The sequence below is a fragment of the Suillus subalutaceus genome (genome assembly GCF_016647625.1).
Source record: "Suillus subalutaceus strain FC151 chromosome Unknown DFJ58scaffold_5, whole genome shotgun sequence".
In the NCBI taxonomy this organism is placed as follows: Eukaryota; Fungi; Basidiomycota; class Agaricomycetes; order Boletales; family Suillaceae; genus Suillus; species Suillus subalutaceus.
Genome location: NW_024540254.1, coordinates 433,798 through 452,625, shown reverse-complemented (window position 1 = coordinate 452,625; position 18,828 = coordinate 433,798). Strand labels below are relative to the sequence as shown.

Here is an 18,828-nt window from a genome sequence, read left to right as displayed (position 1 = left end):
TAGCGCTTCCTGATAATCGTCGTCTTCTGTGTCCTTCCCCAAGTTTTCTCCTAGAATGAAGCTATACATGCCATACAACAAGTTCTTCCGCTTTCCATGGTTGTGCGACATGACAGCATTGAAGCAATTAATTGGGGATTTGCCAGTAGGGGGTAGTCGGATGTATTTGCATGCAAGACGCGCCCACTCGAATAGTCCACCAGCTTTGTCAGCGAGGTCTCCAAACTCTTTGTGCCCAAGATCAGACACCTTTTTCAGCTCGTGAGACACAAAAGTATGGATGTCTCTCTTCGAGACTTCCTCTGCAATGTTGTCCATGGATAACGGTTGAATATGTGGAGCATCCCGAAATTCAGAATTGATATCCTGAAGCGGGCGAGACGTGACGAGAATCCGGAAGTTGGATGGGAGTTCGGTGATTTGGGGAAGACCTTCGCCCTCCAGTGTACCGGCAAGTATGCGGAGAAGGTTGCGCCGTGTCTCGACTCCACCGCTCTCATCCAACGCTTCGATCACAATCAAGACAGGCCCCACACTCGACCCAGAAAATTTCTTTAGCGGTTCCATAAACAGCTTCTGCCACTGCTGGATGATATCCGCCGTGTTCTTGAGCGCATTTGCATTTTCGACTGCATTCGCCAATGCTCGTTTGATCTCCGGATCACGGTCCGCGAGGTCACGAGCGATGGTGGAGAAGACTTTTTTATGACGCTCGTCCGTTTTAAGATCCCGGTCGAAGCAGAAGCACGAACCAAGCCCTCCCGAGTCGTTGAACCAGTTAGCGATTGTGTGAGCGATGGCTGATTTGCCCGTGCCCGCAGGGCCAGATAGCCACAGCACACGCTGAGCAGTATCTCCACTGTCGTTGATCCATTCAGTGATCTGGGAGAGTATATCCGTGCGCGTCCCCGATAAGCATTGTTTCGCGGTATCTAGTCCCGCGCCTTTTGCGTAAGGCATATCGCTGAGATCTAGTTTGTCACTCAATTCGTCACCTGAAGGGGCATGAGTGGATGGAAAGTCAGAAGCTCGTCCGAATCCTTACTCGTACACCGGACAAGATCGGCTATGTCCCGAAGAGCTTGATTCTGAAATTGTTGCATAAGCTTATCCAAAGCGTCGTTATACCGTGTAATCAAATCATCCGCCTTCGAGAAAGCATTTTTCCCAAGTCTCCCCCCTTCGATAATCGTATGAGATTCACAGTATGCAGAGTGCAACAGCTCGACGACTTACAAAAGCCCTTCTTCTGCGAGTAGTCCCTGATGAAACGCGCGCACTCTAGAGTCTGCTGGGCAATCCGTCCAGCGATATTGCGCTGGGATGGGATCTGGCTAAGAGTGTCCTTTTGCGACATGAAGCGGTAAACTTCTCCTAATTTCTCGAGAAGAGATTGTACCGATTGGTCGCGTTCTGCTTGAGCGAGAATAATCTGGATAGAGTCAACAACTGCTGCACAGGAGGGCGAAACTACGCGTACTTTGGATGCAGCAGACAGCAGACCCAGCACCATCTTTGCGTAAGGATGTACCTATGGAACTTAATTAGCTCGCTTCCAACATAAGAGAGTGGCACATACATCCGCAAGTTCCGCAAGGACAGTGTCGAAAATTTTGAATGGTTGAAGATATGTGGTCTGGAAATTGTCTACGGCATCGAGATCCGCTGGGCCGTTCTTGACTTTGGATACCACAGAAGTGTCACGCTCCCCGAATAGTCTAATGTTTTCCATACCCTCACTGGCACCCTGAAATTCAGCATCAACTACTTGGGGATCAGGAATCCTTTCCACGCCAGGAGGGGCGTCGGGAACCTGCACGACCACCAGATTATAAAGATGAAAACCAAATCATTTGGCATAAATACCTTCGAAGCAGGTTCTTCAGACGCTCCTTGGTTCACAGAGTCACTGGGATTCCCAGGTGTGGTGGGCTTATTACCATCGGAAGGATGGGGAAGCGACGCATCCTTGGGGGACCTCAGACAAGTTCAAGATCAAACTAATGACTACGTACCTCAGTATTCTGATTCGATGAAACACCTTCAAGATCTGCGTTCTGGACAGCAGGGGTTTGGTGGCGGGAACGCTTGAAGGGTTTCTGCACAATATGAGCAACATTCCAGCTCTCCAAGCATTCAGGTCGACGTACAGAGACTTTTTTGATCACATTCTTTCTAAATTTCCGAATGGCCTGACAGAATCTGCCACGGGGTTGGTTCTGGATGAAGGATGCGTCAGAGGCAATGATGATGTTGTTAGCGCTCGTCGACAGTGATCTCACGAGAGCACGTACCGAGCTATCACCAGGAGTTGCTTCTCTGGATCGAGGGGAGGCCTCGGAAGGAGGTTCCGGTCTGTGGTCTTCGGTCATTGCGACGGGTCAAAGATTGGTATCAGGCTGAGGAAAATGGATGCGAGTTGAATTAGATGGAGGGGACGGTAGAACCAAAATTTAAATAACAAGCAACCGAATAGCCTTGACGTCCACAAGCCTCAAGGCAGCGCTAATCATTCAAGTTGATGTATGGGACACTGCAGGAACGTGGGTGATGCAAGTGCTATAGGCAAACTTTAGAATCGTTTAATTATCATGGAACAACTTATTCAATTATTGACAGGATACATATCATGGTGTATGGGCACAGTCAGATGAACTTGTATGGAGATCGACTTTGGCTACGGCGTGTCACAGGCACGAGCGCCACGTGCAACCCCGTTCCTTCTTCTTCCTGGACTTTTCCGAATTGCGAAACATTTTCGTTCAATCAGCCCACATGGGTGCACTTCTGACCACCACCGATCGAAGTTCTTCCGTCGTCTGTCCTCATGTATCCTTTCCCGATTTTCTCACAGATAGCAAGCAAAGTGGCGTCAACACATATCGCGTTCACAAGGTGTCCCTTGCAGTCATAGAGCACGACCTACCATTCAACATACACAACTCTTACCTCTCTAATTCCAACCTGCATGAACGAGTCAAACAGTACATCACCCCCGGGCTGTCCTATTCCTCTCGATTCTGGACTGACCATCTGTGAAAAGCGGGTTTTTAACTTGCACTTTGCTGAGGCGGTTTGAGCATCTTTTTATTACGAACGGTCACTATTCTGGTTGGAAGTGCCGAGTCTGCTCAAGACCGTCAACATGGCGGTTGGCTCGCTGTCATCTGTGATCGAGTGAGTCAAGCTTCGTGCCAGAGCCCTTATTTTCTACAGTTGTTCTGACGCGATCCAGCCCCACCCCGCAGAATGCAAAGATATCTTGGACGATGTTGCAGATGCCCAGAGATCCATTCGCATGTTCGGCCGTTCAGCACCCCCCTTATCTGCGCTGTCGTTTTCACCAAAGCAGTCGTGCATCTTCACAAAGATTCATTTCCTTCAATCATTTCTGGCCACAAGGCCAACTTCAGATCTTCGTTTAGAAGAAAATGCTTGTCGAGACAAGTGTTGTCCTGGACCATCTACGCGGAGGTCATACTAGTACAATTCGTGTTCATGGGGTATCTGATACAATGGTGAGTATTAGTAGTCCGCAAAGATACAAATATAAAGGGTGCCCAGTCATCCTCTCAAACCAAACAACACAAACCACACGAGCGAGTCTAAATAAGACTGACTCTCGTACGCACCAGCCCACCACGCCAATTTCGCATCCCTGCACTGCGGTGGTGCGACCAGTCCCCCTGCATCCGCGCAAATGCATCCTGGATGTGCTCAGGCCGTAGAGCCGTCCTTGCTTCTGGCGGGGGTAAAAACAGTGAACTCGTAGGTAGCGGTGCTTCTTCCTCTTCCTCCTCCTCTCTCCTCGCACGTTTCTCCCGTTGTTCCCCTCGCCTGTGTGAGTGGTGCAACTTGCGTTTGCCAACGATGGGCGAGATGCCAAGGTAGTCGTCTCGTAAATATGATTCTTCGAGGGACTTTTTGACGTCGAGGCCTGCGAGTGTAAGGGAGCGCACCATTTCAAATGCGAGAAAGCCAACGATGTCGACGGTATCATCGTTAGCTTTGAGGTCTAGGTGTGGAGGAAGGTTAAGAAAGTCGCGGAAGCGTTTGGCTAGTTGTTCGTCGCGTCAGTGAGATTCTGTCTAACTCATGAAACGACTTCACCTTTTCGATACGTAAATGACGCTTGTCTACAATCTGAATAATGTTGGTACTCTTCCCTGGTCATTTGTCGTGTAGCATCATCGGCTTCTTTGAGGCGCTGTATACTTGCTTCATGGGCCTCAATATCGTCCTCGTCCTCTTCGTCGTCAGATTGGTGTCCAGATTGACGGAGCACCTCGCTGTAGATCGTCGAAATCTCCCAAGGAAGCTTAATAGTAATCTTTTGCGCTTTGGTCGTTAGTTTGTCTACGCGGATGTCAGTTGACCAGTAGACAAATGTTGGAGAAATACGGACCGTCAGCGCCATCCTCGAGAGTCTCAACCTCAACGCCACCACCTCCATCACCACCCGAGTCTTTGGCATGCTTACGAACGTCCTTCCACGAGAGATATGTCCGGAGACGGTTGACCTTACCGCGGTCGTGACGAATGAGGAAGATTAGGTCCTCTGCGGTAATGTAGCGCACACCACGCCGATTCGCATGGAGGCGGGCTTGCAGGATCTAGAGTAGCATAACATCACAGGTAAATCTCATCGTTAAAGTATAGGTCACTCACGAGTTCGATAAGCTGACTACGCACGATATCTTCGACGAGGTTGACAGTCTCTGGATTTGGGTCTTGGATTTCGCCAAAGACGAACATCTACAAGCATTCCGTCGTTCATGCTAAGTGTGGCATGTACATAATAGCAATGACGTACCATCTGAGATATCTCCTGCGTGTACTTGTAGTCACGACTGGTGCCATCTGAAGGTTTCTTCGTGGCCACTATTGGTGCTGGAACAGGCGCCGCGACTGGTGCTGCCGTTTGTGTTGGCGCCATAGTGAGAGGTGAGCAGGTAAATGAAGCAACCAATGATCGATTTCCTAATGGTTGATAAGCTTTGTCCGTAGTTGGAAACTTGGTATTAGTCTTGCTAATCCGCAAGTCGGTGTTGCAATTACTACGCCATCATCCATGTGGACCGTCTCAAATATATACCATGTCTGCTGGCCATGGTCCATCTGACCACATTTTTATTCCTTGTTCATACATTATTGTAACGTCTTAACTTTTTATTATTGCAAACGCAATGACCGACCAATTCAGCACTCCGCTTGAGCTGCCACTGAGCGAAGAAACGCTCGAGGCTATCAACGCCCACCTCTCGCAGCTTTCTCCACAAGACATACTCACATGGGCACTCACCCACCTACCCGCGCTCTACCAAACCACAGCATTCGGGCTCACTGGGCTCGTCGCCCTCGATATGCTCTCCAAGTCCGGACATCCGATCCCGAAACTTATTTTTCTGGATACGCTGTACCACTTTGCGGAAACATATGAGCTCGTGCAGCAGGTGCGGGAACGTTATGCTGTCGATATAAAGGTGTACAAGCCCGAGGGATGCAAAACAATTCAAGACTTTGAAAAGAAACACGGCGAAGAATTGTGGGAGAAAGATGAGGACATATACGATTTTGCGGTCAAGGTGTGTTGTTCATCCCGACCTTTCAATAGACAGCTGAGCTGGATTGCATGTAGGTTGAGCCCGCCCAGCGCGCGTACCAGGAGCTTGGCGTGCGCAGCGTCATCACGGGCCGACGTAGATCTCAGGGCGGCGATCGTGCTTCCCTCCAGCCACTTGAAGTTGATGAAACAGGACTCCTCAAGCTGAATCCACTCTTTGCATGGTCTTTCGCGCAGGTTGATGCGTACATCCGCGAGAACAATGTTCCGAGGAATCAACTGCTCAATCAGGGGTATCGTAGTGTCGGTGACTGGCATAGCACGCAACCCAGTCGTGATGGCGATACTGGCGAGCGCGCTGGGAGATGGGCAGATAAGGAGGGGAAGACTGAATGTGGTCTCCATAAGAACTTTTCTGAGATGAAGTTGAGGGCAAAGGTTCGTTGATCCGCGGGTGATATGGGATGTTTTACTGATATAATAATATTAGCTCGAGGAGCAACGCATACCAGGAGAAGAAGTATCAACTGCTTCAGAGGTAGTCACTCCTTCTGCGTAGATTAATTTAATGGTGCAACCACGCTGAGAATATGTATGACTGTCCGTTTCTCCGTTCAAGCGCTGGTCTAATAAGGTTTGAGAATCTCTCTTGGCTGTGCAACTTTCGTTATCAGAGCGGTGTGTAGATCTGTTTCTCTTTGAAGTTCAGGGTATTTGACGAATCCAGGCAAAATAAAGGCTTCGATAGTCTTGGAATTACAGTACACTGGCTTCTATCTCTCAGCTATAATTTTAGAAGGTACGTTCTTAACGTTGCTTTCCTTCGAGGTTGAAGGGGAATCCCACAAATGTCGAGTCCTGATCTTCGCTGTCATGAATTTCATGTTAGTGCCCTATGCTTTTACGCCACGGTGAAGGTGCCCACTAATGACAGCACTAAGCAATAGATTACTAGAAGCATTAAGCTAATAACAGTAGTACGCCTAAACCTATCATGCGGTGGCCAGCTTCGCCGTATTCATATCCCACAGTATTGGTTCCGGGCCACGTACTGATAGATCTCGCTGATAAACGCCGCGATCCACTAGCCAGGGTATAATTATATAGGCAGAAGGCGCTGGCTCGAAGGTTGGCGTCACTCTCTTCTCCGAATCCTCCTTCCTAAGGCCACCAGCGATGTCTATCAAGTATGTGGGTTCCAGTTGCTACTGGCTGAATATGCTCTCTCGCGTTCCTAATGAGATTCGTATGTTACTGTCTGACAGTCCACCATCCATACTCCACCCGGTGTTCAATGCGGCTCAGCCGTTTCCCCCGCTCCCTGATATCAACAAGGAGAACATTCGGACGCAGGTGTTTACGCATCGCTCGTATTATGGACGCCCGAATCATGTATTCGAGGACCATCCACAGGACCCGAGTCCAGACAATGAAAAGTGAGCAAAGTTTCTCTTCTGTTGACTCAGGCTGTCAGGCTGTGTTGCTGTCCAAAACACCACACCCAACCGATTGTGCTGGTGCTGATCCATTCTACAGGTACGAGCATCTCGGGGACACCGTGTTAGGTCTGGTCGTGACCAATCTCCTCTTGGAGATGTACCCCAACTTGCGCGTTGGGCCATCTACAGTATGCTTCATTTCTCGATGAGCACTAAGCATGCTCGCCCACTACATCCTCCTCAGAAAATCCGAGCCTTGGTCGTAGGCAACTCAACCCTTGCTGACATCTCGCGTATGTACGACCTACCAGCAAGACTGCGTCTGCATCCTGCTCAGGCGATTACCCTACGCGCTTCCGTCAACATTCAAGGTACGTTCCGGCTTCCCATTATAAGCCAATTTATCAAAAGAACTCTTCCCAGCCGACGTCTTCGAAGTACGTTACCCTATACCCAAATAAATGAATGCTGACACCATTCTACCAACAAGTCCTACGTGGGCGGGCTCTATCTCGAGCAGGATCTGCCGGGCGTCCAGCCCTGGTTGAAAGCCCTGTTTGCACCTTACGCGACTGAGGCTTACAGACGTGTGCGGGAGCAACATCGTCTCCCACCCCTTCCGATGATCGAGCTTGTCGCGCCTGAGTCAGTTCTGTCCTCGCCCCCGCCCTCGCCCCCTCATCCCCGCCCCGGCGCCACCCCCACGACCATAGGCCACCTTGCGCTGTTCAATCAGCAGCTTCAGAAGGCCAACAGGATAGTCGAGTGGATCTACTCAGACGGGACTGGTGAAGGCACGAAAACGACTCCAATTTGGATCGTCAGATGCGAAGTAGATGGGGAAGTTTACGGTCGCGGACAAGGTGGGACCAAGAAAGCTGCCCGAAATGAGGCTGCCAAGGAAGGCCTGAAGAAAATGGGCATCGAAGTCTAACAGTGGCTGAGGCGGGTGAGTGATGGATTGTTTGGTCGAGTGCTCAATTTGATCGGTCTTTGCAATAGGCTTTCAGCACCGTTTCTCCAGACTTGCGCTGGCTGGAGATCTACTCTTCTATTGGTGGCATCGTCGGCCTGCGCTAGTGTGTAGAGGTTGTGTATGAGATGTTGCGTCAATACGTCAACATGAACGTGATTCGCTAATCCATTGTCTTGACTTCTTGATTTGGCTCTTCGTACTATCCAGTTTTATGAAAGGAGCTGGATCGAACGAGTGTTCATACATGCATGTGCTAAATAGTCTACTATTAGATTATCGTCTTGTACCTTGTTGTAGAATGTTTCATCAATGTTATCGCTGCTTTCGAATTTTGATAACTTTATGACTTACCTGAGACATTATCTGTAGAGGGAATAGAAGTCCAAGGACCTGCAAGGCTTCTATACCGAATCACGGAGCCTCCCAAGATTATCTACCGGAGGCGCCCCCCAAATGAGCGTCTTCCGTGATGGGTCCAACAAGTGGGGGAAATGCCTCTCAAGAACAGGCACAAGTAAACCTCGGTGTATTGATGGCACAGTAGCTGCCTTAACCTCCACAGGCACGCTGCTCGGAGTCTGTGTCACCACGGCTTTTGCCTCGGCCATCACGGAAGCTTTGACCTCCTCCACAATTGTTGGCCCAGCACGCATCAGTGCACGCGCCTCCTCATCAACGTCCGAGAAGTCATCTTGTTTCACTGCGCTAATAGAGTATGCCCAGACGCCGACGCCGAAGCCTGCGAGTATGAGGCCGGTGAGGGCGTTTCGGAGGCGGAAAGGTGCGCGTGCGCGCTGGAGGCCGGGGGACATAAGCTGTGGATGTTATATGTCAAACGTGCTTTCGTTTTTGGAGGTACTTGCAAACGCGACGTACAGAACTGCGTGGTCGATAGGATGCAGCAACAGTCTTTTTGGATATGTATTGCTCGTCTGCCATCGTGATATGTCGGGTAGTATTTCTAGTTTAGTTCTAGCTGTTGCAAGTTAGTATAAATTCAGACGCTCGATTCCAATATTGTACAGACCAATTATTTTACTGCTCTGAGGGTTTGAGTTCTGGAGCCCGTGCTTCGTTGCTATACTCAGCTCACTAGCGTGCCACGCCTCCAAGTCGTTGTCCGAGAAATTCTCACTGTTTGCGGAATTCATGAGGTCATTCGATCACCTGACTTCAACTTGAACGCGGACGGCTTTCCTGCACCCGCGAACGGCTTGTTCCACAGGGAGGATGTTTCCGCAACCCCTGCCATTTTCTCATGCACTAAGAGTGCTAGTGAAAGCTCCGATCGTAGCCAAACAGTCCAGTCGGTCGGGTCTCAGATTGTGGTACAGAATGGCCAGCACAAACGCCGATATTGTAAGTAGGCATGTCCTCGAGTGCACTGTTTGGAGTTGCTGAGCCTCTTTTAGTGGGGTCTGCAGGACCCATCGTTGATAAAGTATCAATCGTATATCGATGGGAAGTGGGTGAGCGCAAAGGAGGGTGGAACCATTCTTGTTACCAGTATGTTATCCTCTTATAAATGGGATATGACCAATTCACTCAGTGACATATTACAGACCCTGCGACAGATGAAGAGCTCGGTACTGTTCCAGAGATGGGCGTTGAGGAGGCCAAGTCTGCTATTGCAGCTGCCGGGAAAGCCTTTGCATCGTGGGGCAAAACTACGGCCAAGGTTGGTATCTTATCATATTTTCTGCTGGCATAACACTGACGAGCACTCTGCATAACAGCACCGTCATGACATTTTGATGAAGTTCTATAGTCTAATGCAAGAACACAATGATGACTTGGCCAGGATCATTGTGCGTATCTCACTTTAACAAATCGTTGTTTTGCTCACTCTTTGACAGACATTAGAGAATGGCAAGACTTTGATGGAGGCAAAGGTAACATTACTAGACATCCCCCGGTATTAAGCTAATTCCTTGAACACAAGGGCGAGAATGCCTACAGTGCATCCTTCATGGAGGTAAGTCAATTTCGGTTCAGTCGACTCATGTGACTGCATGTCATTCGCAGTGGTATGGTAGGTTTCTCCGTCAAACTCGGATGGCTCAAACTTCCATTCACTTTCATTATATCAGCTGAGGAGGCTGTTCGAATCTACGGAGGTACGTCTTCTTCGTTTCAAAGAGTTCATACATTGATCTTTTTTTTACCAGAACACATACCTTCGCCGTTCACCAACATTCGGAACGTTGTGATTAAGCAACCTGTCGGTGTTGTGTGAGATCTTTCATGCGCCCCTCCAATGCTCTATCTAAGCAAGTGCATCAGCTCGATTTTCACTCCGTGGAACTTCCCGTCTGCTATGATCACGCGAAAATTGGGTGCCGCACTCGCAGCAGGCTGCACAGCAGTCATAAAGCCTCCACCTGAAACACCGTTTTCAGCTCTTGCACTAGCTGAGGTAAGACTTTTCTTATAATTCTTGCAACCTTTGAATTCTCACTGTCGTTGCTATTCGAAAGCTCTCTCGTCGCGCAGGTATCCCAGACGGTGTCATCAACATTGTTACAACTCAAAAGAACGTTGTTGAGGTCGGTCGCGAGATGTGCGAAAGCAAAACAGTCAGGAAGGTATCGTTCACCGGATCAACACCCGTCGCTAAGAGCTTGTATGGCATGGCTGCCTCCACACTTAAGAAGTAAGCACCACACAAATATCCTTTCGTGCTTATAAATATTCTCTTTAGAATTTCCATTGAAGCTGGCGGGAATGCACCTTTCATTGTATTTGATGACGCTGATATCGACAAGGCTGTTGAAGGTCGGCGCAGGAAGGTTTTCTGAACCCTTTCCAAGCTGATCTATCTCTTTAAGGGGCAATTGCATGTAAATTCCGTGCTTCAGGGCAGACCTGTGTCTGCGCAAACCGTATCTATGTTCAGTCTTCAGTCTACGCGGATTTTGCTTCTAAACTCGCCGAGAAAGTAGCTGCGTTTAAAGTCGGAAATGGCCTGGATGAAACAACGTTGGTAGAATGCGCCAGATAATCTCGGTCGTTTACTCACTCATTTCCAGGACGCATGGCCCTGTCATTCATGAAAAAGCAATCTCGAAGGTTACACGACATGTGGAAGATGCTATTTCTCGTGGTGCCCAAGTATTGGTTGGTGGTAAACGTGTCGATGGCGCTGGAACATTCTTCACGCCTACTGTCCTTTCTGAGGTTCCCGCTGGGGCACTTTTCAATGTTGAAGAAACTTTCGGGCCCGTTGCAGCTCTGACGAAGTTCGAGACAGAAGAGGAGGTTATCGCCCTAGCAAATGATGCTGATGTGGGTCTTGCTGGATATTTCTTCAGTCGAGATGTTGGGCGTGTATGGAGAGTTGCAGAGGCACTTGAGGTTGGTATGGTTGGCACTAACACCGGATTGATCAGTCATGCTACTATTCCTTTCGGTGGCGTGAAAGAGAGTGGCATTGGTAAGTTTTGGTTTTCCCGTTTGGCCAATACTGAACCTGTTGAATTCTAGGTCGGGAGGGAGGCCACGGTATCGAGGAGTACTTGAATCAGAAGCTCGTTGCCTTTGGTGGGATCTGAGATGACAGACTTTTGTACACAAGAACTATGTATCATATCCATTACCTGCTGTCGTCAATTCATGAGAATAAAGGATGCACATGAATAAGAAATACGATATATGCGGCTACAAATTTACAACTTCGCTTGGTAACGGCCCTCTTCAATGACAGAGTTGACGAGTGTGCCAATGCCATTACCCAACCATACCCTGCAATCATCGCCGTTCTTGAGTACAACGGCGGGCTTCCTTGCGAAACCAACACCTTTAGGTGTTCCAGTCAAGATAATCGACCCGGGCTCAAGGGTGGTTCCCTGCGAGAGGAAAGATACTGTTTTCCGAACATTGAAGATTTGGTCGCTAACAACAATCATCACTTCAGTGTATGCTCTCTCTAGAGCATGGACAAGTATTACCTGGTGCTACCGTCCTGCAGAACTTTTCCATTGAGTGTGCAAGTTAGCGGGATGTCCTGGGGGTTGGAAATAGCGTTGTTTGATACAATGACAGGACCAAGGGGAGTTGTGTTATCTGTTTAAGTTCATCGTATGAAGCCATATCTCATTGTCCAAGATAAGTAACTTACCGAACCCCTTGGAGAATCCCCACTGCGAAGTTGTCAGTTGGTGCTTGCGGAACGACACCTATTGTCGTAGATATGAGATCAGGCAGCCTCAAAACTATAGTGTAGGTCATTACATCATTGGCACCAGTGTACCCGAGGACGTAGTCAAGAGCATCCGCCTCAGAGACGTCCTTGGCCGCCTTTCCGATAACGATGGTGAGTTCTACCTCGTAGTCGGAGAGGTGCTCTTCGACAGGTTGCGCAACCTTTGGAATGAAGATTGGTGCATTGGGACCGATCATCGACGCCAGGGGCTTGTAAAACAAGATGGGGGCACTATATAAGTTACAACAATTTAATTTTGAGAAAATCCAGGAAACATTGGATAACGTCAACTTACGCAGGCTTAGCCATCTTTGTCTCTGCCTGTTTGTGGTTTCATCAAGATTATACTACATGACTCGATTTTGACAGGACTTACTGCGTGGTCAGAGTAGTTGAGACCCAAGCACCGAACGATCTTCATCTCTTCGCGAGAGAGAGGAGAGAGAAGCTTGTCAACTGTCAAGACGTTGCTCGTAACGCGAGCGGCAGGATCAAGGGCGGACCCAGAGATCTCATAAGCTCTGATGGTCTGTTTGTTCCATGCAGCAAGGCCAACTGTACGTCAAGATAAACATGCAGTCAAGAAGTACAGAATGAGTCTACGATTTACCATCAAGTCTGGGGTCGACCGGTTGTCCGACATGAATTTGTGCAGTCTCCGCGGCGACAAAGCGAATGAGCCGCGTCCATTGCTGCAGTCGCAATGCCTCTACGTGAGCATATAGATCCACCTGAACAGATATATGTTGCACATACTGTTGGGATGGGTGCCATGGCAGTCAACAACAAGATTATGAAGGTCTGGGAATACGCACCTAAGCGTAGAACTCGTTACTTGTACCCCACAGCAGTGGGAGGCTTCACGCGGTCGTTAATGCGCTCCTCCGAATTTCCGCGTCACGCTCCAGTCACGTGGCAGCGACGCGGTTTAAATTTGGCAACCATAGACCCAACAACTCATCAATTGCTCATCAACGAGGGAAGTTCTATTTAGAACAACGGAATCATATCTCTTTATCGATGTCGTCAACAGTGAGCTCGATGAAGACGACACTGCAGGATGCTTTGGATGATGTGAGTAACAAGGGTGTTCTTCGGGATGGGTTCGGCTAGTTGTGACTGTTTACTACTACAGGTAGCCTCAACACGTTCGTCGTTTGGAAGGCGAAATCGAGCTCTAGCTGTTCTTGAGCAGCAGCTTGCGCTTGCATGTGTGCAGTTTTCCGACGATGATACATTAGAAACGTATTTGAACCTTCAAGACGCTTTCGAATCCAATGGTGGGGGATAACCACCCAACCTCGCACCTGTCTAATTCGGATATGTAGTTCCATCGCGGATACTGGCTTGGATACAATGTACGACACCTCAGCTAGAACTGTGCGCAAGCAAGAGCTCCACCAGTAAGTGCGCAGCCCTTCTTCCTCAACATCATGGCTGACTGAATCACAGAAGAGCGTGACACTGAAATGAATATCTCGTGCTCCCAGCTATGCCAAGGTTTGTCAATAATCCAAGGAGTATCTCTTCACCACAAATCAAGCAAGTCTTTTCTGGGTCGTCGGTTTTCCCTTGAGGTTGGTTGTGTTTAGTGAAGCCATTGAGATGCCTAAACCTCATCATCTATCACAGATTTTGATCGAGTTATTGCTTGCTTCTCGACACACGCCAATCATCGATGCCTCTTCCGGGGGAGATAGTTCTAAACCACCAGAAAAGCCTGCACCCTTCATGCATTTGACATCTGCTGTCTTGGATACTTTGCTGTGCGTTCTGGTTGATTCTTCTCCAGCACTACGCGCTTTTGAGGAAGTGAATGGGGTTCAAGCAGTGGTAAAGATACTCAAACGAGCAGGAACACCACGCGAAGTCAGGTAGGTTACCCGTTCCATTTGCCATGCAATCACTGATGTAGATCCAGAATGAAATGCCTGGAGTTTCTCTACTTCTATTTGATGGATGAGACTCCCACCCACATGTGGCCTGATGAAACACATTCACTACCATCATCCCCCGTTGCCACCCGACCTAACTCACCTCTTTCACTTCCTGAAAACAAGATATTTGGCGCCTCGAACATCTCCTTTGCGTGTACCTCTACCAGATCGTCATCGAACTCATCAACCTCCTCGTCTTCTTTCTTCTCCATGTCATCAGGTTCATCGACAACTACAACCACTAGCTTCGAGAGCATTCATACACCTTCGCCTATCAAGAAGTCATATTCCACCTCCACTTTCGCTTCGTCGGACCCACGCACTCCTCCTAGCTCACCACCTTTGATAACATCCGGCGCTAGAGAGATACCGGCGCCACTACAGTCGCGCTCGATGCTTATGCTACGGAAGGAAGTGGATTATGAACCGCTGAGCCCCAAAAAACCCAGAGGGTTCCGACCAGGTCTCGGAATCGCTGATACATCCATCCTTACCACGCCTTCTGTGTCACGTTTTCGAGAGACGATTAGCAGCAAGACCTTCCCATCAGTCCGTGGCGAGGATGCAGAGGATCGCACAAACAGGCATGATGGTGTGCGGACCATTGATGAGAAGAAAGAAATACTAGGGAGCATGCTGGGGAATGTGGATGCTCTTGTCGATGGTGTGAGGAAAGCAGGCATATGGGGGCTTGGCTAATGCTCTCGATGCTCCTCTCTCATACCAGAAGTTGTCTGCCCAAAAAAACTTGCGGGATACATTTGGTGGTGTTACAATATTGACATGGTTATACTTGGACTGATGCGATCGATAAGGGCGCTAAGATGCTAACTAAGAGCGGATTTGCGCAAACTCCGTCAAAAATTTCTCTTGCGCGCGGACAACCACCTTGATATGGTCGAGGGAAAGCGGTTCCTTTCTGTGTATTCTCATGAGTAACAGGCAAGCAAACACATGACCAATAATGCTTACGCAGAGAGTGCTAACGCCTGGGCGGTCCGGACAAGGTTCTTGATGGTGCGTCCTGGGAACTATATTTAATTCTGATAGGCAGGATGACAAGAGTATGCTGACCATTGAATGGTTTTTGCGCCAATACCTCCAAATCTGAGAGGGAAACATAGCAGCGTGGCTCTTTGCCATCGATGTCGACGAACTCTTCAGACTCTGAGCCCCACAAAGGACACCCAGCAAGCTCGAAGAACTTTTGCCAGATCGTAAGCCGGGCCGAGGCATCTAACTCAGGATATTTGATCGCTATTTAGGTTGAATTTATTTCAAACTGATGTGATATAAATAGAGGACGGACCGATGGAGAACCTCGAAAGAAAGGCATCATCAAACGTTTTAATGCGATTTGTTGTCAAGAAGAGCACACCGCGGTGGTACTCAAAGACCTTTAAAGCAACAGAAACCAGTGCGTTGCGTTCCAGCTACATTAAAATGAGCAACGCGTGGTGAAATTAATGATGGGTTGCAAAACCGTACGTCATGGAGACTCCTCTGTTCCAAGAACACGTCAGCTTCGTCGATAAGAACTACGGCGTCCCATGCGGTAGCCAACTGGTAGAGCATTCTTATGAGATCAGTGGCAATTGTACATATTATGGCACGTACCTTCAATATCTCCGACAGGTTAGATTCCAGCTTTGAAGGCTCTGTTGACAATTCCGGAGAGCTGACGATGTACAAAGGCCTCTGAGGTGTTCAGCGACAGCTTCAGCTGTAAGCGTCTTTCCAGTTCCAGGAGGCCCATGAAGGAACGCAATCTTACGCAGAATAACATCAGGTTGACAGCATTGAGTTGCACAGGAAAACCTACCAAACCTCCACCTTTTCCTGTGATGACGTCCGATATAAGATGCTGCGATGTGTTGACATTCCTAGTAACATCGACAAGTCCCCTGATCAGGCTCTGCTTGACCATCAGCAGCAGCCGAACAATGTACAGAGAACTATTACTTACTTTAACGTCATCGTCTACAACCAAGTGGTCCCAGGCTTTCTCGTCAAACCTGACGTCATCAATGTTTTCAACGTGGAATGATTTCCATTCCTGTGGCACGTCGTGAGTCAGCCGAGCCACGCTAAAGGGGTTCAGCTTACTTTGCTCTTGAGCTCGAAACCATTCACAAAAGCTGGAAGTTGATCATGTTTCCCCTCGGGAACGTCAGAGATCTTCTCGTCTCTGGGGCGATGTTAACACATGTTCTAGAAGCGAAAGTAATGATCTCATACGGGTCACGTATATGGCCCTGGCTCTCATTGAATGCACGCTCATCGATGACGATTCGACTCTATGGGGTCAAATCGATAAGCTCGTTGCCATTCTAGAAAAGAGAGGGAAAGAAGATTACCCCTTTATCTAAGCACAGTTATCAGTCTGACGGTAACGTAGAATGGGTCAAACATACAAGACTTGTAATGGAAACCACCAGAAAATGAACTATACAGATTCCCTCGGGCTAAAATGATGTTCAGAACTTCTGTACATCTGACAACAATCGTAAGGCCTTGTACCAATTAGCTTGGCGCGTACGTCGTCTGTCATGATTTTGCAAGACAGCTTTGACAGTTCTACTGTTCCCTGAACTATCGTGAGCTCTCATGAATTGCAAGCGCAATAAATACAGACATCGTATTTTGGAATTGAGAAAGTCATTTTCTCATTGATGTATTTGTGTCCGTCCCACCTCGTTGTCTCGCCCTCCAGGGCAAGAAAACTGTAGGCGAGTGATGAAACCCCGATCCTTCGTATACAACGCAACTTACGTTGAGTCTTGGTTATACCATGTGCTACTGAGCGTAAATCCGGCCTACAGCATGATTGAATAGACAGTTACTATCATATATTATTACTCACCAAGTCATCCTTCTGCAGAATATAGTACTTGACACCCCGCTCAAAGTAGTATTTGAGCAAGTCGAAAGCAATATGTCCATAAGAGAGTTGAAGCTCGAGTTCTTGAGCTCTGTAACCTCGCAGTTAACCTAAATGCCGGAACAGTATATAAATGTGCTCACGTTGGTTCGAATTCCTTCTCTATCATACCTAATAGGACGCCAAGATGTTCCGCCACGTCCTCGAAGTACCGCCGGGCGTCTTCTTCGGTTTTATGCACTGTATCGAGGGATGAGATCGTCAAAGGGGATATCATATTATGATGACTGGACATACAGCCCAATGCATCTGTGCAGCCCATATCCTTCGCTTTCAGCTTGAGATCTTCACCAGCCAAATTTGAAGCAAGAGCATCACGGACGGCCGCAAGACCAGCCCGAAGGTCATGTATTCTCGCAAAAAAATCCAGAAGAAAATACTCTGGGTCTGTCTTGAAAAAAACGCCCCCGAAGGTGTGGCTTCCAAGGGGATGCTAAGATTGATCAGGTAAGAGCTGATATCATAATCTTACCGAAGGAAATCGATCAATACTCTGCTGAAGTTGGTCACAACAAGGTCAGGGTGTGCTAGACGAAGTCGTCAACACAGGCCTACAGTAATAGTCGTTGAACATAATACACACATCGTTCATTTTGATATCGGATGTCGAGATAGAAGTAGTTGGCCAAATCCTCACGCCGAGGAACAGGCTTGATGAACGATGGATCATATGGTCTCCAGACGCCTGCGGCATTATCCCTGCGTTTGCATGTAAGCGAACAGTCAGAGGGGTCAAGCAACTCAGTACAGACCGAACCTGAAAACGCTGCAAGTAACGGTCCTCAGCTTTCTGCGTTTTACTGGCTTTATCTTCTGAAGCTGTTTGATTCGCTCGATCAGGAAGACTTAGTATCCCAATGCACTCTATAGTGAACATGCGTTACCGACCTTGGTTCCAGTGGCGTGCCTTGCTATATTCACGCCTTCAGATGGAATGGCATTTTGAGTGTCCTGCAATGGAACTGTGTCACTGTCGGACATGACCTCAGAGTCTGCAACGGAGGAAGAATGTGGATGAAATGTGGGCTGGTAAGTTTGAGAGAGGAAAGAGCGATAGACGATGTTTAAAACCCATTCCAGCAAGGCCACTCATCGATCTGGGGATCCTACCAGATCGGCGCACGCGTTATGCACGCTCCGCTTCGAACCTTGATTCGCCACTCGGGAATGGGGGACTCGAGTGAGATAACATAACAATACTAAATTTCTGGTACGCAATACACACTTATTCGCTAGAATTGGGGTGGTAGATTAGGATCTTGTGAGTCACATTGTGCCCGAGCCTTTCGAATTTGCAAGGCATTCAAATGACTGCGAGCAAATTCGAGTCAACAAAGATAGGGGCAAATGGGCAAGTTCTAGAGACGATGTAAGTCCGCGTTCGAACACAATCATCTCACCTTACATAGTCAAGGTGAGTCATTCTGTTACGGCTATACACCAATGGAAGAGAGATGATGCCTAGTGACTCGGATGTATAGTATATGTACAAGACAACGCATGCGGCGCTTAAGCGTGGAAGAAACGACATCGCCATCGATGCATCGCGCAAGAGCTGTATCAGATACCAGCAAGGGAAATCATCGGCACCGGCACCACAATCAGTACCGTGCATTACAATCAATTATTGTACCCACCAATGATCTTCAACTATTCTTGCAAGGAGACCGGCGAGGTTGACAAAGCAAGTAATTGTAATCAGATAACAAGTACTGAGCTCACACAGTACGGCAAGCGTGTTCCAGAGTTCATCGAAATTTCGATCGCGTTT

The 18,828-nt window shown here is 48.3% G+C and overlaps 9 protein-coding genes across 9 annotated transcripts; 4 read left to right on the top strand and 5 right to left on the bottom strand.

Moving 5' to 3' along the window:
• Positions 1-1,618: 1,618 nt before the first annotated feature.
• DFJ58DRAFT_910418 (uncharacterized protein) lies at positions 1,619-2,650 on the bottom strand (the record flags this gene model as incomplete). The annotated part of the gene is made up of 5 exons (XM_041395183.1): positions 2,295-2,650; positions 2,151-2,219; positions 2,016-2,099; positions 1,867-1,968; positions 1,619-1,813 (listed from the first exon to the last, which is right to left on the bottom strand). Coding segments are annotated over exons 1-5 (528 nt in total), but the record flags the coding sequence as incomplete, so codon positions are not given.
• A 560-nt stretch (positions 2,651-3,210) lies between these two features.
• On the bottom strand, positions 3,211-4,992 carry DFJ58DRAFT_910417 (TFIID-18kDa-domain-containing protein; the record flags this gene model as incomplete). Its single annotated transcript, XM_041395182.1, has 6 exons — positions 4,814-4,992; positions 4,669-4,755; positions 4,406-4,613; positions 4,111-4,356; positions 3,633-4,057; positions 3,211-3,360 (listed from the first exon to the last, which is right to left on the bottom strand). The coding sequence occupies exons 1-6, from the start codon at positions 4,934-4,936 to the stop codon at positions 3,211-3,213; spliced, it is 1,239 nt and encodes a 412-aa protein (XP_041249983.1). The 5' UTR covers positions 4,937-4,992.
• A 57-nt stretch (positions 4,993-5,049) lies between these two features.
• On the top strand, positions 5,050-6,181 carry DFJ58DRAFT_759570 (Phosphoadenosine phosphosulfate reductase family-domain-containing protein). Its single transcript, XM_041388356.1, has 3 exons — positions 5,050-5,585; positions 5,639-6,001; positions 6,054-6,181. Exons 1-3 carry the CDS (start codon positions 5,187-5,189, stop codon positions 6,120-6,122), a joined length of 831 nt encoding a protein of 276 aa, XP_041249982.1. The 5' UTR covers positions 5,050-5,186; the 3' UTR covers positions 6,123-6,181.
• A 630-nt stretch (positions 6,182-6,811) lies between these two features.
• On the top strand, positions 6,812-7,936 carry DFJ58DRAFT_651593 (ribonuclease III domain-containing protein; the record flags this gene model as incomplete). Its single annotated transcript, XM_041381625.1, has 5 exons — positions 6,812-6,999; positions 7,100-7,190; positions 7,247-7,373; positions 7,426-7,439; positions 7,493-7,936. The coding sequence occupies 5 exons, from the start codon at positions 6,812-6,814 to the stop codon at positions 7,934-7,936; spliced, it is 864 nt and encodes a 287-aa protein (XP_041249981.1).
• Positions 7,937-8,003: 67 nt separating this feature from the next.
• On the bottom strand, positions 8,004-9,101 carry DFJ58DRAFT_759565 (uncharacterized protein). The gene is made up of 4 exons (XM_041388355.1): positions 9,006-9,101; positions 8,855-8,954; positions 8,330-8,793; positions 8,004-8,265 (listed from the first exon to the last, which is right to left on the bottom strand). The coding sequence occupies exons 2-3, from the start codon at positions 8,915-8,917 to the stop codon at positions 8,380-8,382; spliced, it is 477 nt and encodes a 158-aa protein (XP_041249980.1). The 5' UTR covers positions 8,918-8,954; positions 9,006-9,101; the 3' UTR covers positions 8,004-8,265; positions 8,330-8,379.
• Positions 9,089-11,586, top strand: DFJ58DRAFT_366886 (Aldehyde/histidinol dehydrogenase). Its single transcript, XM_041380059.1, has 15 exons — positions 9,089-9,337; positions 9,391-9,484; positions 9,541-9,656; positions 9,715-9,786; positions 9,835-9,870; positions 9,921-9,953; positions 10,004-10,010; positions 10,069-10,095; positions 10,147-10,210; positions 10,262-10,394; positions 10,456-10,631; positions 10,680-10,753; positions 10,807-10,957; positions 11,008-11,411; positions 11,462-11,586. The coding sequence occupies exons 1-15, from the start codon at positions 9,209-9,211 to the stop codon at positions 11,527-11,529; spliced, it is 1,584 nt and encodes a 527-aa protein (XP_041249979.1). The 5' UTR covers positions 9,089-9,208; the 3' UTR covers positions 11,530-11,586.
• On the bottom strand, positions 11,553-13,037 carry DFJ58DRAFT_366890 (uncharacterized protein). The gene is made up of 8 exons (XM_041380060.1): positions 12,936-13,037; positions 12,790-12,871; positions 12,556-12,734; positions 12,475-12,500; positions 12,209-12,410; positions 12,096-12,153; positions 11,926-12,040; positions 11,553-11,869 (listed from the first exon to the last, which is right to left on the bottom strand). Exons 1-8 carry the CDS (start codon positions 12,951-12,953, stop codon positions 11,644-11,646), a joined length of 906 nt encoding a protein of 301 aa, XP_041249978.1. The 5' UTR covers positions 12,954-13,037; the 3' UTR covers positions 11,553-11,643.
• Positions 13,038-13,154: 117 nt separating this feature from the next.
• On the top strand, positions 13,155-15,212 carry DFJ58DRAFT_759552 (cell division control protein 14, SIN component-domain-containing protein). The gene is made up of 7 exons (XM_041388354.1): positions 13,155-13,253; positions 13,315-13,459; positions 13,508-13,582; positions 13,632-13,756; positions 13,812-14,053; positions 14,101-15,058; positions 15,124-15,212. Exons 1-6 carry the CDS (start codon positions 13,200-13,202, stop codon positions 14,813-14,815), a joined length of 1,356 nt encoding a protein of 451 aa, XP_041249977.1. The 5' UTR covers positions 13,155-13,199; the 3' UTR covers positions 14,816-15,058; positions 15,124-15,212.
• On the bottom strand, positions 14,948-18,038 carry DFJ58DRAFT_721930 (P-loop containing nucleoside triphosphate hydrolase protein; the record flags this gene model as incomplete). Its single annotated transcript, XM_041384844.1, has 22 exons — positions 14,948-15,035; positions 15,089-15,140; positions 15,191-15,373; positions 15,426-15,549; positions 15,605-15,679; positions 15,734-15,814; positions 15,939-16,031; positions 16,083-16,172; positions 16,223-16,304; positions 16,355-16,413; positions 16,474-16,481; positions 16,531-16,581; positions 16,637-16,703; positions 16,752-16,839; positions 16,889-16,932; positions 16,980-17,088; positions 17,141-17,237; positions 17,295-17,476; positions 17,530-17,584; positions 17,641-17,756; positions 17,810-17,876; positions 17,942-18,038. 22 exons carry the CDS (start codon positions 18,036-18,038, stop codon positions 14,948-14,950), a joined length of 1,908 nt encoding a protein of 635 aa, XP_041249976.1.
• Positions 18,039-18,828: the final 790 nt, after the last annotated feature.

What these genes read in the sequence shown, in the direction of transcription:
- DFJ58DRAFT_759570 (XM_041388356.1), top strand. Translation starts at nt 5,187, where the DNA reads ATGACCGACCAATTCAGCACTCCGCTTGAGCTGCCACTGAGCGAAGAA. An exon ending in TATACGATTTTGCGGTCAAG is followed by an intron (nt 5,586 to 5,638) that starts GTGTGTTGTTCA and finishes GATTGCATGTAG; the next exon opens with GTTGAGCCCGCCCAGCGCGC. An exon ending in AGATGAAGTTGAGGGCAAAG is followed by an intron (nt 6,002 to 6,053) that starts GTTCGTTGATCC and finishes TAATAATATTAG; the next exon opens with CTCGAGGAGCAACGCATACC.
- DFJ58DRAFT_759565 (XM_041388355.1), bottom strand. Translation starts at nt 8,917, where the DNA reads ATGGCAGACGAGCAATACATATCCAAAAAGACTGTTGCTGCATCCTAT. An exon ending in CCTATCGACCACGCAGTTCT is followed by an intron (nt 8,794 to 8,854) that starts GTACGTCGCGTT and finishes TAACATCCACAG; the next exon opens with CTTATGTCCCCCGGCCTCCA.
- DFJ58DRAFT_366886 (XM_041380059.1), top strand. Translation starts at nt 9,209, where the DNA reads ATGTTTCCGCAACCCCTGCCATTTTCTCATGCACTAAGAGTGCTAGTG. An exon ending in GGCTGTTCGAATCTACGGAG is followed by an intron (nt 10,096 to 10,146) that starts GTACGTCTTCTT and finishes TTTTTTTACCAG; the next exon opens with AACACATACCTTCGCCGTTC. An exon ending in AAGCAACCTGTCGGTGTTGT is followed by an intron (nt 10,211 to 10,261) that starts GTGAGATCTTTC and finishes CAAGTGCATCAG; the next exon opens with CTCGATTTTCACTCCGTGGA.
- DFJ58DRAFT_366890 (XM_041380060.1), bottom strand. An exon ending in GGTCGACCCCAGACTTGATG is followed by an intron (nt 12,735 to 12,789) that starts GTAAATCGTAGA and finishes CTTGACGTACAG; the next exon opens with TTGGCCTTGCTGCATGGAAC. An exon ending in ACAAAGATGGCTAAGCCTGC is followed by an intron (nt 12,411 to 12,474) that starts GTAAGTTGACGT and finishes TAACTTATATAG; the next exon opens with TGCCCCCATCTTGTTTTACA.
- DFJ58DRAFT_759552 (XM_041388354.1), top strand. Translation starts at nt 13,200, where the DNA reads ATGTCGTCAACAGTGAGCTCGATGAAGACGACACTGCAGGATGCTTTG. An exon ending in GTCGTCGGTTTTCCCTTGAG is followed by an intron (nt 13,757 to 13,811) that starts GTTGGTTGTGTT and finishes CATCTATCACAG; the next exon opens with ATTTTGATCGAGTTATTGCT. An exon ending in GGAACACCACGCGAAGTCAG is followed by an intron (nt 14,054 to 14,100) that starts GTAGGTTACCCG and finishes ATGTAGATCCAG; the next exon opens with AATGAAATGCCTGGAGTTTC.